This window comes from Monodelphis domestica, chromosome 1 (assembly GCF_027887165.1).
Source record: "Monodelphis domestica isolate mMonDom1 chromosome 1, mMonDom1.pri, whole genome shotgun sequence".
Classification (NCBI taxonomy): Eukaryota; Metazoa; Chordata; class Mammalia; order Didelphimorphia; family Didelphidae; genus Monodelphis; species Monodelphis domestica.
Window position 1 is genome coordinate 224692898 of NC_077227.1, and position 13327 is coordinate 224706224.

The 13327-nt window shown below is 34.8% G+C and overlaps 1 protein-coding gene across 5 annotated transcripts in view; it reads right to left on the reverse strand.

The window, feature by feature from the left end:
- ATXN3 (ataxin 3) overlaps positions 1-13327 on the reverse strand; it is a 39306-nt gene that overhangs the window by 21716 nt on the left and 4263 nt on the right. For all 5 annotated transcript variants that reach the window (XR_457215.2, XM_003339478.3, XM_016424615.2 and 2 more), the window contains 4 exons: positions 9924-10088; positions 9614-9658; positions 8061-8146; positions 7520-7586 (listed from right to left, as the gene is read on the reverse strand). Coding sequence is in view for 4 of the 5 variants with exons in the window: in XM_003339478.3 (XP_003339526.1) it covers positions 7520-7586; positions 8061-8146; positions 9614-9658; positions 9924-10088 (363 nt within the window). In the remaining variant the exon portion in view is untranslated. The remainder of the gene's footprint in view (positions 1-7519; positions 7587-8060; positions 8147-9613; positions 9659-9923; positions 10089-13327) is intronic.

Consider the following 13327-nt stretch of genomic DNA (forward strand, 5'->3'; position numbering starts at 1 on the left):
TAACAATGATCACACAGTTATGACTTTTAGACAACTTTGGGGTAAATGAGTCATTAAGAGATGCAAATTTTCACCTACTACCGCCAATGCCCATAAACCCCTATTTCTACTGGATTGTAACTTTTCTAAAAGCATTATCATCTTCAAGTAAGGAACAGTTTGGCTGAAAAGATGAGTTGAATATAAAAGGAAAATCAGTTTTAAATAAAATATGTGAGTTAGATGAGCCACATCATAGATTCTCAGAGTTGGAAGGCCCCTGAGAGGTCATCTTAGCTTCCATTATTCTGAATATTATTAGATGATCATTATTATATATTATTATTAATATATATTAGATTATATATTATTAGATGTTCTCACTATAATGTCAAATTGTCGACTTGTACTAAACTTCCAATCTACTTTTTTTCCCTTCACATGAACATGCAGTAGAAGTTAATGTAAGCTTCCTCATCTTTAAAATCAAGGGTGATAAGATTTTATAACTTCAAATTTAAAAATCTATGATCCCATGTTCCCTTAATCTTTCAGGTTTGCAAAGTACTTTACACAAATCTTTTTTAATCTTTACTTTAAGAGGAAACAAACTGAGAAAGGTTAATTTGCCTAAGGTTACAGAGTTTGTCACAAAATTATGTCGTCCTGACTGCAGTTTCCTATTCACTATACTTGCTCATAGAATATCATGCTAAAGGCTAAATGACTAGGTAAAATTCAGGTATACTATCATATTCTCTCACTATATCAATTTTAACCTGCATGGCACTATCCTATAAGAATAATGTCAGGAGCTTGAAAGTTCAAAATAAGCTAAGGATAGCAAGGACAAAGAAGAAAAGGATTATTGTTTGTTTTGGCTATACTGGGAAAAAAATAGAGACAGGACTATTATTCAGGCTGCATAGGATGATATTAGATGATAGCGAGGAGGCAGAAATACTCCACTTACTCCAAGATTTTGTTTTGTTCTTCCAAGGAAGATAAACTTTGGACAGAGAAGGGTAGAAGAAAAACTAAATAATAAATTTAAAGCCAGCAAAGTGGTAAGAGAGCACCCGGCCATCTTTGATGAGCTCAAGCCACCTGGTCCAGAAGAACTGCTTCCCAAAGTATTGAAAAGAACTGCAAACTGGCAGTTGTATGACTGCTTAGCCACTATCAGTGATCTCTGCAAGATAATGGAGAACGGGAAAGGTACTAATACTAGAAAAAGTCAAACACTGTGCTGATTTTCAAAAAATAAAAGTGAAATATATAAACTACAAGCTACTGAGCTTGCCTGATTCCTGGAAAAATTAATAGAATGTAAAATTAAAGGGAGAGTTATTGAGTTCTCTTGAAAAGAGGAAGCAGTAATCCCAAGTCAGTATGGCTTCTGCAAGTACAGGTGAGGCCTGATTAACCTATATAAAAGAACCGCTAAATCAGAGATGCTATAGAATCTATTCAAATTTTTAACTTTTTGTGGATAGGGGATGCAACTTTTCATTATTTTTTAAGTAGAAACTCAATTACTTATTTTTTCCTTATTTTTCTCTCTTCCCTTCAATATTTTACTTTCCCTTTTCTGCCTAATTTCTCTCCTGACTTTTCATTTTTAGATGCTTAGGCATGCATGATGTTTCAGAATGCTTCTCTGTTCCAAATCAGTGTCATAATTAAATTTAGGGCTTGAAGAGATCTCAGAAGTCATTAAAAATAATATCCTTATTCTACTGATGAGAAAAATGAGAAAAAAAAAGAGGTTAAGTGACTTGTCCATGGGGTTCACACAATATTATGTGGTAGAGCTGAGATTTGAACCCAAGTGTCTGATTTCAAATCCAGCACTCTTTCACAGTATCTTGAATACTGTATCTTGGATATTAGCAATTGTTCATTTTAACTCTGGGATAGTGAAAAGAGATTTGGAGTCAGAGAAATCAGTTGAAATTCTGGGCCCATAATTTACTACCTTTGTGGCCTTGAACAAATTGCTTCTTTGTAGGGGTCTTAATTTTCTCACCTGTCAAGTGAGAGGGGGAGACTAGATGATTTCTAAGATCTTTTCGACTTCTAAGTCTATAAATTCCCTTTAAAAGTGAGAAAATCAAGAGCCAAAAAATGGGAAAATAATATTCCCCAGATCAGACTATTAGTCAGAAGTCTGCCTAGGGTTTTTGGAAGACATTTGACAAATACTCTAATGCAATCCTTATGGAAAAGATGAAGAAATGTGTTCTAGACAAATATATAGTGATGTAGATATGGAATTGATTGTATGATCAAATACAAGATTATTCTCATATAATATAATATAATATAATAATATAATATAATATAATATAATGGTTGTCAGCTTGAAAGGAGGTCTCCAATGAAGTGTCTTAGTTCTGTGCTGCTTAACATCAATGATTAGGATAAAAGCAGAGATGGGAGTGAAAGGGCCAGAATATAAGGGGTTAAAATTAAAGGATTGGACTAAATTATTTAAGAGTATGGTCACCAGGAATTATTACTCAATTCCAAATGATTTTTATGGTAATTTATTTACAAAAGGAGAAAGAGCAAAAATAAGAAAATCAGAGAGAATAGATATTTACTCTGGCCTGGTCAGAATCAAGCAGGGCTTAAAGAGGCCAAGCAAAGGGGGCCCAGAGGTAAATTAAACAAGGGTTTTAGCCGCGAAGACTCTCCAAAGAAGGGGGCCTCTCTGGAGGCTAGTTCCTCCAGAAAATCGGGGAAGAAGTCAGCCTTTTCGCTCACCCACATGGTAGTTCAAAGGGAGAGATTTAAGAACAGTCTCATCAAGGTCTCAGGTCCAGGAAGCAGATTCTTCACCAGCCTCCAAACAAACTCAGAAACTCCGAAGAACAAAGAATTGCCGCATAGGAAGTTGTAACTCCTTTTTAAAGACACTTCTTTGCATCACTTCCTATGCTTTTCTCTACTTTTGCATGGACAAATTATAGTCTATAGTTTTGCTTAGGACTCCCCAAGGGGCAGTCAGTGGTTTCTGATTCATTACACACATGAGTCATAGACCTCCCCCCATCAAGTGAAAGTGGGGTGTATACACTTCTGGTGATTAAGTCTGAAAATGGGCAGGGGAGTTAATCACATCTTCACAGTAGGTTTATCAAATGTACAAGTAACAGCCAAAGACTAGTTAACAATCAGAATTCAAAGACAGAATCAGACTCCAAAAAGATCTCAATAAGCTTTAATGATGGACCAAAGTCTAACAAAATTAAATTTAGCATAGACAAGTAGTTGAGATCAAAAGACGTATTTAACAAGTATAAGATGGGAGAGTTATGGCTAGCTAGCAGTCCATTTGAAAGAAGATCAGGAAGATTTTGAAGGTCTGTGAGTTCAGTCCAAATCAATCATGTGAAAAAAGCTAAAGTGAGCTGAGGCTACATTAAGGGAAACATTGTGTCCAGAAAGAAAGAGGTGGTAGTGCTGGCATTCTTTGCTCTGATAGGACCACATTTGGCATATAGTCTTTAGTTCTATGTATTATATGCGCCTAGCACATAGAAGGTATTTAATGAATGCTTCTTAATTGATAAATACTTCAGAAAGGACATTAATAAATGAGAATGGGTTCAAAGAGCAGCAATCAGAATAATGAAAGGCCTTGATTATTCATTCCATTAAGAGACTTGACTGAGGGAACTGGTGATCTCTCACTTGGAAAGGAAAATTCTTGGGGAGAGGAGAAGGATGATGTTAACTCTCTTCAAGTGCTTGAAGGGGCACCATGTGTTAAAGGAATAGAAAATAGACTTGTAATATTTGGCAGTTGAGAATAGAACTTTGTAGTTTCTACAACGGATAGATATTGAAGAGAGGCAGATTTAGGCTCCATGTAAGGAAAAACTTCTTAATAATTAGAGCTATTGGAAAGTGGAAAGGGCTACCTCAGAGGTGGTTAGATTTCCACAAGTTTTCAAGCAAAGACTAGATATGAATATTTGTGAGGAATACTTTAGCAGGGATTCTTGTTCAGGTAAGGGTCTCTTACCCTTAGCTCCTTCCAATTCATATTTTCTTACTTTGTCAGAAAAGAAACTGACACAAACTCATCTGGACTGTGTATCATTGCTTTCTTTTCTAAAAGTTCTCACAAACTAATACACTATAAAAGGAAACTAATATTTTGTACAAAAATAATAAACCAATATTTCCTATGTTTTCCATGTGACAAAGATAAGAATAATTCAAAGCATACTAAATCTCAATTTTTAAAATTAAAATTTACTAGGCATTTCAGAATAAGCATGGTGCAAAACTCTGTAGCAATAAAATAAGTAAACTGACAGATTTCTTAGTTCTCTGACTAGCTTACTGGGGAAAAGTCCCTATCAGAATGGTCTTAAGGAATATTAACAAGCTTTTATGAGCTTTAAAGTGTTTTTTTTTTAAAGAACCATAAACTTTTAAAAATGAAGACAATTAACTTATTTTTGCTAGTCTCCTTTAATATATCTATTGGGATTTTGTTGAACTTATGAAGCCAGCTTAAAAAAAAATTAATAGTCAAGCATAGCTGCAACTATAACTAAATTAAAGTTAAATACAAAATTTATCTTTCCCAATTACTGTTTATATCAGAGAATAATTTACTAGACTCTACTAAGGAAATGAGATTGTTTTCATGCATCAAAATGATTTGTTGGGGGCCACTGGGTAGCTCAGTGGATTCAGAGCCAGGCCTAGAGAAAGGAGGTCCTAGGTTTAAATACACAGTATTGGTTCCAAGACAGAAGATAAGGGTTAAAAAAAAAAGTTTTTGTTTTTCCATGACTTAGTTTGAGATACCAAAGTAGCTTATTTCCAATAAGAACTGGTACTTGTGCTTTATTTCCACTTTTATAGCTTGTGCACTTTAAAAACACATACCCTTAGGCTGAAGCACTATACAACAGAATATGGTGAAGCATGTAAAAGATAATAAAATGGTTTTCAGAAAGAAAGAAATACTTCCAAATTGACTGTCAAGAGATGCTGGAAGCCATTAGGCCACGATGCCTTGACAAAGTCATTTGCGGTAACCAAGAGCACACAAAGTGGCTCATTGGCAGGATGGACTTGTCCACTCAGCCCCCTCTGTATAACTTCTCTCATTAACATCTCTTACTAATGGAATTGACATGATTGTTATCCCCTTCCTAGCCTCAGAAGGAATAATAGAAGAGCAAAATACTCACACTCTATTTCACCAAAACATCACCAAAAGATCAGACTCTCAAATCCAAACCCAAAAGACCATCATGGGTTAATTTTTACTTAGGTACATAATTCCCATCAAGTCCAGAATTTCCCCTACTTCCCTGCACAAAAACTTATTCTCCTAAAGCCAACATATAAATCAATCATAAAGGTTCATACAGGTTCACCACGCCTCAGTGACTCAATTTCACTAACCAGAAACTCCCCTTGGTAGAAACTCTCTGTTAACCCTGAAAAATGATCAGCCTAATAATTAATCTGAATTGTGTTCTCAATGCCTCTTTGATCTCTCAACCCTAATGTTATGATTGCTGAATTGTCTCTAAGAATTTCTTATTTTTTTTTATTAAAAGTAAATTTCCTTGATTGTTTGTAAGCTCAAGCTCCTCACAGGTTAATGAGAAAATTAAGCCACCTGTGATGAAATCATTTATCTTAAGTAGAACCTTTATTCATCCTGTCAGAATCTTTAATCATAATACAAGAATATAAAATGACCTCAGTGATCAAGTGATTTGTTAAAGTTAATGTATCACTTTTCCAATTATCTTTACTCGAATATATGTGTTGAAAGATATCTGTGTGCCAAGAAAATGAGTATAAAAATAAAGACCAGACCTGGGCATGGCGGAGCAGCCACCAGATGCAAAGCTTGCCCCTGACTGATTTATATGCACAGCTGCCTTCCGTTTTTTATTTTTTCACCCTACTGTTCATTCACCAGCCGAGAATCTGTGGAGCCACAAGTGGGACTGGACCCAGCTCATGGCAAAGAGATCACATTTTTAGGACTAATTCAAAAGGGTTCTATTGGGGGTAATGCAGTTTCTTGGTTAATTGGTATTCCATATAGATTAAATTCTACTTAGTATCAAGACTGCTTATCTCTATTGTTACCAAAAAAAAAGGAACCTCTTCCTAAAAAGAATCCCAACAAATTAGTATAATTTCTAAGTTAGCAGGGTAGGTGATCTTTCTTAATCATGTGAGATCTTTAGGATATAAATCTAATTTTATGTGCTCTAATTAGACCTGCTAAATAAGCAGAGGAAATGTGTCAAATTTGGGATGCAGCATGGTACAATGGAAAGAAAGTAGGGTTTGGAGCCAGAGAACTTGGAAAGCTTGAATCCCAGCTCTGTTACTTACTTCCTGGACACTTTGGGCAAGTCACTTAACCTGTTTGATTCTTGATTCTCTCATCTATAAAATGAGGGTAATTAGATTACATGGCCTCTAAAGGTCCCTTCCAGATCTAAATCTACAATCCTAAAACTAGAGTCTCTGATATGACCTTTAAATCTAGAATCCTATGAACCAATGAAATGGGAAGTAGTAGACTTTTCAGTGTGGCTGCTGACTTTCCCACATTTTTCTGCTCTTCATACTATGTAGGCAACCAAGCTTATCTAAAATAGGGTGAGGAACAAAGAGGAGTGATATACAGTTGTTGACTAGCTTGTCCTTAGATTGTACATAAACTTTCTAGTCATAATAAAAAGAAGCATTTCTCTAATGGGGTTGCTAGAAGCAGACATTAGTAGCCATAACTTGATTCTAGCTTCAATTCTGCCACTGCTCCATGGATCACCTTATTCTACTAGTCAAATAAACTGCCTTTATCAGTTCTATACTTGCTTAATCTTATTTTTTCCAACTGAAGTGTCACTGGGATGTTGAGAATTATCCATGTAATCTGAATTACCAAGGATAAGTAATCAGATTTCAATGAACCTCTTTCACAGATACTCCTAGCAAAGGGTCCTTAAAAGAATTCTATGCTTCAAAGAATATGTATGGATTTAGCAACAATCAATCTTGTGCTCATAGTTTCCATTATTTTATAAAAGTATACGAACAGTTTATTGGTGTTTATCCAAAAAGGCTTAGATATTTTTAAGGGCAGGACTAAAAAGGCTATACTAAAAATTAACTTAAAAGGATAATTGTGTAAACTGTTAAAAGTTGATTCCAGTATTTCACCTAATATTAATTTATCTTGTACAAAATTACTCTATTGGTTCAAATAAGACTAAGCAAGTATTGGCCTACCAATGCAATCTACGTTTTATCTCCATCACCCAAGCTATCTAATTTTACATTCCATCTAAAAAATAAGTGATCACAAAATAATTATATTCTTAATGCAATCAAATGTTTGTCTATTTAAACTGATACCATACAATACAAAAGAGACACCTATGTCACTAATGGAACTATTCTTTAAATTCTAAATGGGATGTTAAAATAAGGAAATGAGCAGGGGGCAAAAGAAAGGGAAAGAAAAGTAATCAATCACCTGTTTTCCTAATTTTCGAACTGTAAACCAGTGTTCTTTATAATTGCATATAAATGATCTTTCATTTCTAGAAAAATAAAAAAAACAACATATAAGTTCAAGTGATTTGAGTTCATGTTATTAGTTTATCCACTGTGACTATTTAAAAATGAACATTTTGTACAACTGTGGCAATATATTATACTGTCCAGGTCTTTGTTGTCGTTAATTATTTTTTAAGTTTTACAAATTTTAGTGGTATATATGCGGAAAAGTGAGTGATGTCATGCTAATGTATGGCATCACATACCATTCAAGAATAAGCACTGTGCTGCCACAGACACTGAGATGTCATGAAGGTTCAGAGGACATATGTTCACATAAATCCCAAAAAGATGAAAAAGGAAAGGCTGAGGGAACAAAACAAGGTAACATCATAACAAAAGAATTTAATGCATATTTCTTTTTTAAAAATTAAGACACACTTGACAAGTTATTATTATTATTTTGCATCTTTTGTACGTGTAAAAATGAAAGCAGGGTGCTAAAAAGAAAATCTTACATAGGATCGATCCCGAGCCTCTGATACTCTGGGCTGTTGAAGAGGATTAGCTCTAAACCCCAAACTTTCAAGGCATTGCTTATAACCTGTTAAAAAATAGCAACTTTTCATGAGATAAACCATTCAACTCCAAATTTAAGTAATGCTGCCACTTTAGCTTCTATTAACAATTACCTGGATTTTCCCCACATAGCTATAATTTTTTTAAAACTGCTATTAACTGGAAACCTTAGGATGGCAACAATCAAAACCCAACCTTCACAAATCTACATACAGCACACAACAAATAGAGCACTGAAAAAAAGAATTGAATATTAAAACTAACTTTCTTGCTGAAAAGTTCCCATAGTACCACACAAGCTCTAAATAAAACACAGCCTCAAATATTCAGATGCATATGCTATCACAGTCTTACTCTATTCTTAGAACTAATCTACTACATAAATCTAAATTGACAAGTTTGGAATATGGCTGCTGTTGGGGCTGCTTTAGAAAATTAACATGAAGCTCACTACCAAAGTTAGTGAGGAAATAAGTTTTTCTTAAAGAAGGTTCTACTCTAGGGATATAAAATGCAGATCTTATGCATTTCAAACTTATGTGATCATGGGTTTATGATTTATAGGAAAAAAAAAATCAAACCTCTTGACGCTGATCAGTTTAAAACTGTTTGGAAGAAGAGGGAGTTATCTGAATATTCACCCTCCACCCCCCAAGCTAGTCAACAAAGTAGCAAGTGAGCCAAGCAGTGGCATAGGAAAAAAAAAGGGGGGGGGGGGACACAATGTAGCAGGCAAACTTGAATTAGCATCAAGAGCAGTGCAGCACAATTAGGAACATAGGAATTGCCATACCGGATCAGATCATTGATCCATCTAGTCCCGTATTCTGCCTCCAGCAGTAGCCATTACCTACAACAGTAGCACAATTAAGCAGTGGTAGGAAATGCAATTGAATGATGAGGCCAGGGAAGTGCACAAAGGGAGAATATGAAGAAAGATATAGGCAGAAATTGGCCCCCTCAAAGGAACTGAGAGGTAACTTTGTACACACCACATAAAGGACCCTGTGAGAAACAAAAGAAAAAACTCATACAAAATAGACAGCATCCCACAAACACATGTACACACACCCACACACCCATACACTCCTACCCATCCCAAGGACCCTGGAGAGAGCCGTAAGTAAAGAAAGCAAAAGCCACAGAGCATCACCAGGGGATCAAATTCTTAATAGATTTAAAGACAAATAGTAGCTATAATGCTGATTTGCAGTGACCAGCAAAAATTAACCCAAGAGGTAATAAGTTTGAAACATGATGTTAGTAGAACCGTTATTAAGAGTTAGGTGCAAATGAAATAACTTTATTTTTTAAAGCATTTAAAAGTACTCAAATTCTGAAAAATGAAGTGAAAATTATGTAACTTTCTTTAAGCATCACTGAACTAATCCTACAGTCAATTTGATGGAAGAAATTTAGAAATAATCACACAACTGTAATGATTAAAAAGGAAGGCTTTAAAAGGCAATATACAACATTAATTCATACTTACTTGAATAGAGAAGAAACCACTGTCATCCATATTTCCTGAAGGTTGCTATTCAATTTTGACAGGTAGAAAGATGAGAAAAGAAACTATCATTAGGATACATAATTAAAAATCACTAGTTTAAAAATTCAGCTGTCATAATTAACAAATCAAATTTCTGAAATAATTAGTTCATCCTTTCAAAACATCTGCTACTCAAAATGATTCTTCAATGTAATGTTTCCTAGGAAATGGGCAAGTTTTAAAAAAATGCATTTAAACTATACTTCATGGGGAAAGAGCACAAATGGTCTAGAAACCCAAACATTATTACCTGTAAAAATGTTCTATAGTCTTCACTAGTGATTCCTCCCTCTGCCATCCTCATCCTCTCTTCTTCATCTAGCTGATGAGCAATAGAGGATAATTCCACAGGGCTAAAATATTCCCCTTGCAATAGATTATTCAGGCAATGCTGAGCACAGAGTGAGCCTTCTTGCTAATATTTCAAAAGAAAAGATTTAATTATCATTTGCTAAGTATCTTAGTATAGCAGTTTTCCTTGAGTAGGAATCTAGCCATTTTGTCTTTGATACGCTGAACCACAACCTCCTTAGCTTTGAAATAAGAATGACTCAGATATTACACTTAAACTCATTTGTTTACATTTCACTTACAATTTAATAGTTAAAAAAGAAATCATTGTCTAATCAACCATTTAGCTACAACATAAAAAAAGTTTTAAAGTCATAAAATAAACATTACAATATTATTGAATAAAACATCTTATATTTTCCTGAGTATTTCATTAATGGCTTTATAACTATAATTTAGTTTCTCTTTTTCAATGCCCAGGAGAATTAATAAACAAACATTAACCTCATTTGAGATGGTACACTATTCACAAGGATATGAATATCAGGCATTCAGATTTCTAATTATTTTGTTTTCTCAACTATGACATCCTTTCTTACTCATCTCCTAATATGCCATCAATACACAGATTTTTAGCTGTCAAATAAGTAATGAATCAGAGAAAAAAAAATCTGGTATGTTAAGTTTTTTAGGTATGGAGCTTCCTTTCAGAGAAGTTTCTCAACCAACTTATAAGGACTCAGGAAGACCTAGATTTGAATACTGTCACAGACAATATACAATATAAATTGTATAATCCTGAATAAATTACCTAATCTCAGACTCTGTTTTGTCATCTATAGGATGAGAGGGCTGGATTAAATATTCTCCAAGTTCCCTAAAAGAGTTCCTGTGGGGAAACTTAAAGTTATGATTCTAAATTGCCTATTTCATCAAATTTATAAGATCACACTTCTGTTTTGAACTAGAGTACATTGTAGAGATATGGGCAAGTGTAATAATAAGTCAGAGGTTTGAGTAGAAAATAAACCTAGGGTCCTGGGTCCCCCATTGGTTTAATGCTATCTCAGTATAGTTCTCTGTACCTGTCTGACGACAAAGACAAATACAGAAAAGAATGAAGAGCTAGAACTGACTTTAGAAATCATCTGGTACAATAGATTAATTTTCCAGATGAAGAAATTGAAGCCCAGTTACAAAAATAGTCTAAAAATTCAAGTTTCCTCACTTTCTCCTCAGAACTTTCCGTTATATTACTTGGCCTTCCTACCTAGGGCTACTATTCATTATAATGAAGGTCAAGCTTCCTAGAGTTTGGATTCGAAACATAGGAATTTGGTTGGAAATAAAATTATAGATCTTGAGATAGCAGGGACCTCAGAGGCTATCTGATGCCCATATCTAGGTATCTATCTCTAGTCTTTTGCCTGAGTTCCAGTCTTGTTATCATCAATTCCCTTTTGGACATCTGAAACTGAATGTCCCCATTTGAATTATCTCAAGCTGAACATGCCCAAAATAGAAATCATTGTCTTTCCTCAAAAACCCAATACTATTCTGAATTTTCCTATTGCTATCAAGGGTATCATTTTCCTTCCAGTTACCCAGGTTCACATCCTTGACTCCTCATTCTCCCCAAGTGGAAGTGAAGGAGAGCATTCCAGACAAGAAGAATATCTAAAGCAAAGATATGGAATAAGGAAATGTATTATGTTCAAAAAACCATCAGTAGCTCAGTGAAGATGGGGATGTTTGACAATTCAGGTTATGCAGGGCTTTCAATGACAGAGGATATTGTACCTACAAGTAACAGAGCTACTGTAATTTAGAGGAGGGAGGTCATCCCTGTACTTTAGGTAAAGCAGTGTAGCTGAGGGTAGCTGAGTGGAAAATGGACTGGAGTAGAAAGAAAGAGGCTTTAGACATGAAAATCATCCAGCACATGATAGGTATTTAATAAATGTCGATTTCTTGACTACTGCAATGGTCCAGGCAAAGTGATAAGTAGGGCTTGAATTAAGGACTGCTGTGTAAGTGGACAAAAAAAGATATATAAAAGAGATGTGTAGACATTAAAATCTGCCCACAGATCAGATTTGTAAGTGTAAGTGAATTGACAAACAGTTGAAGGCATGAATCTAGGTGACTGGAAAAAGTGATGTCCTTGTGAAGAAAAACTTGAAAGAGGATTTTTGAGGAGAAGACAATTATATTTGGACATATTGAGTTTGAAATGCTTGAAGGACATCCAGTTCAAGATGCCCAAAAGACAATTGGCAATGCAAGGATGAAACTCGGGAGACAGATCAGATTGTACCTCCTGGTATAATGGCAGGAAAAGAAATGGAAAAATTATGAGAAAGGCACTGATTTCTCACTGAAGGAGAATCTTGGGGGTTGATAGTCAACAGTCACCAGAATGTAGATGAAGTGATACATCTCTATGGCACAATCCTCAAAAGAAAAGATATTGCCAATGATGGTAGTAGAGAAAAAAAGAAGTGGTATAGAGAAACAAAGAGTATTCAAACTTCCCTACAATAATCAGTGAGTGGGGAGAGAGGAAACTGGTACAAAGCAAAAAGCAACAAGTCCTAGAAATTGTATCCAGGGATGCAGTACACTCAAGAGAAAGGTCTTGGAAAGTGCTACAATGATGGAAGGAATGAGAAAGGGAAAGGTTTGGGTTGAAAAGAAGTTTGCTAATAGTGAAGCAGGTGATACAGAGGAAATAAATCTGTAGTGGAATACAGGGAGGACAAGATTGAGGAAGAACACAGGTTTGGGCAGTTTAAGGTTGGGGAATGGGATTTGTACAATGACAGCTAGGAGTTCATCATCTCTGGGATTGGTATGAATATGCTAACTTGGTGAATGAATCTAAGCTGCATATTAGTGGTTTTAGAGAGTTTTTTTTTTAAGGAAGGTATATTCAACTTTGTGTAAGGACTGCCACTCAAAGGTACACTGACTAATGAATACTAGCAACAGCTCATGGAATAAGAAAAAAGCACTAGGTAAAGATAGCTAAGAACACAAAAAGAATAGTTTAATGTAAGAGAACACAAACATAGATCTCAACAAATTCTGAAGGCATCATTGTATTATAGTTTAGGATAACTGACTCTATATAGACTGTCTTAGAAGGCAGAGATGTTAATTTCATTCTAAAGTTATAGACAAAATTATACAAATATTACTCAGGTAATTTGAATACTAAGTCAGAAATACTCATAACCAGTTATTCAAACCAAAAGGGAATTCGAAGTTCTGACTAAAGTCAACATAAAACTATTTGGCAACAAAGGCAAGATCATTCAAAATATTTATTCCTATTAGACTTTGGAGTAAACAATTTTCTCC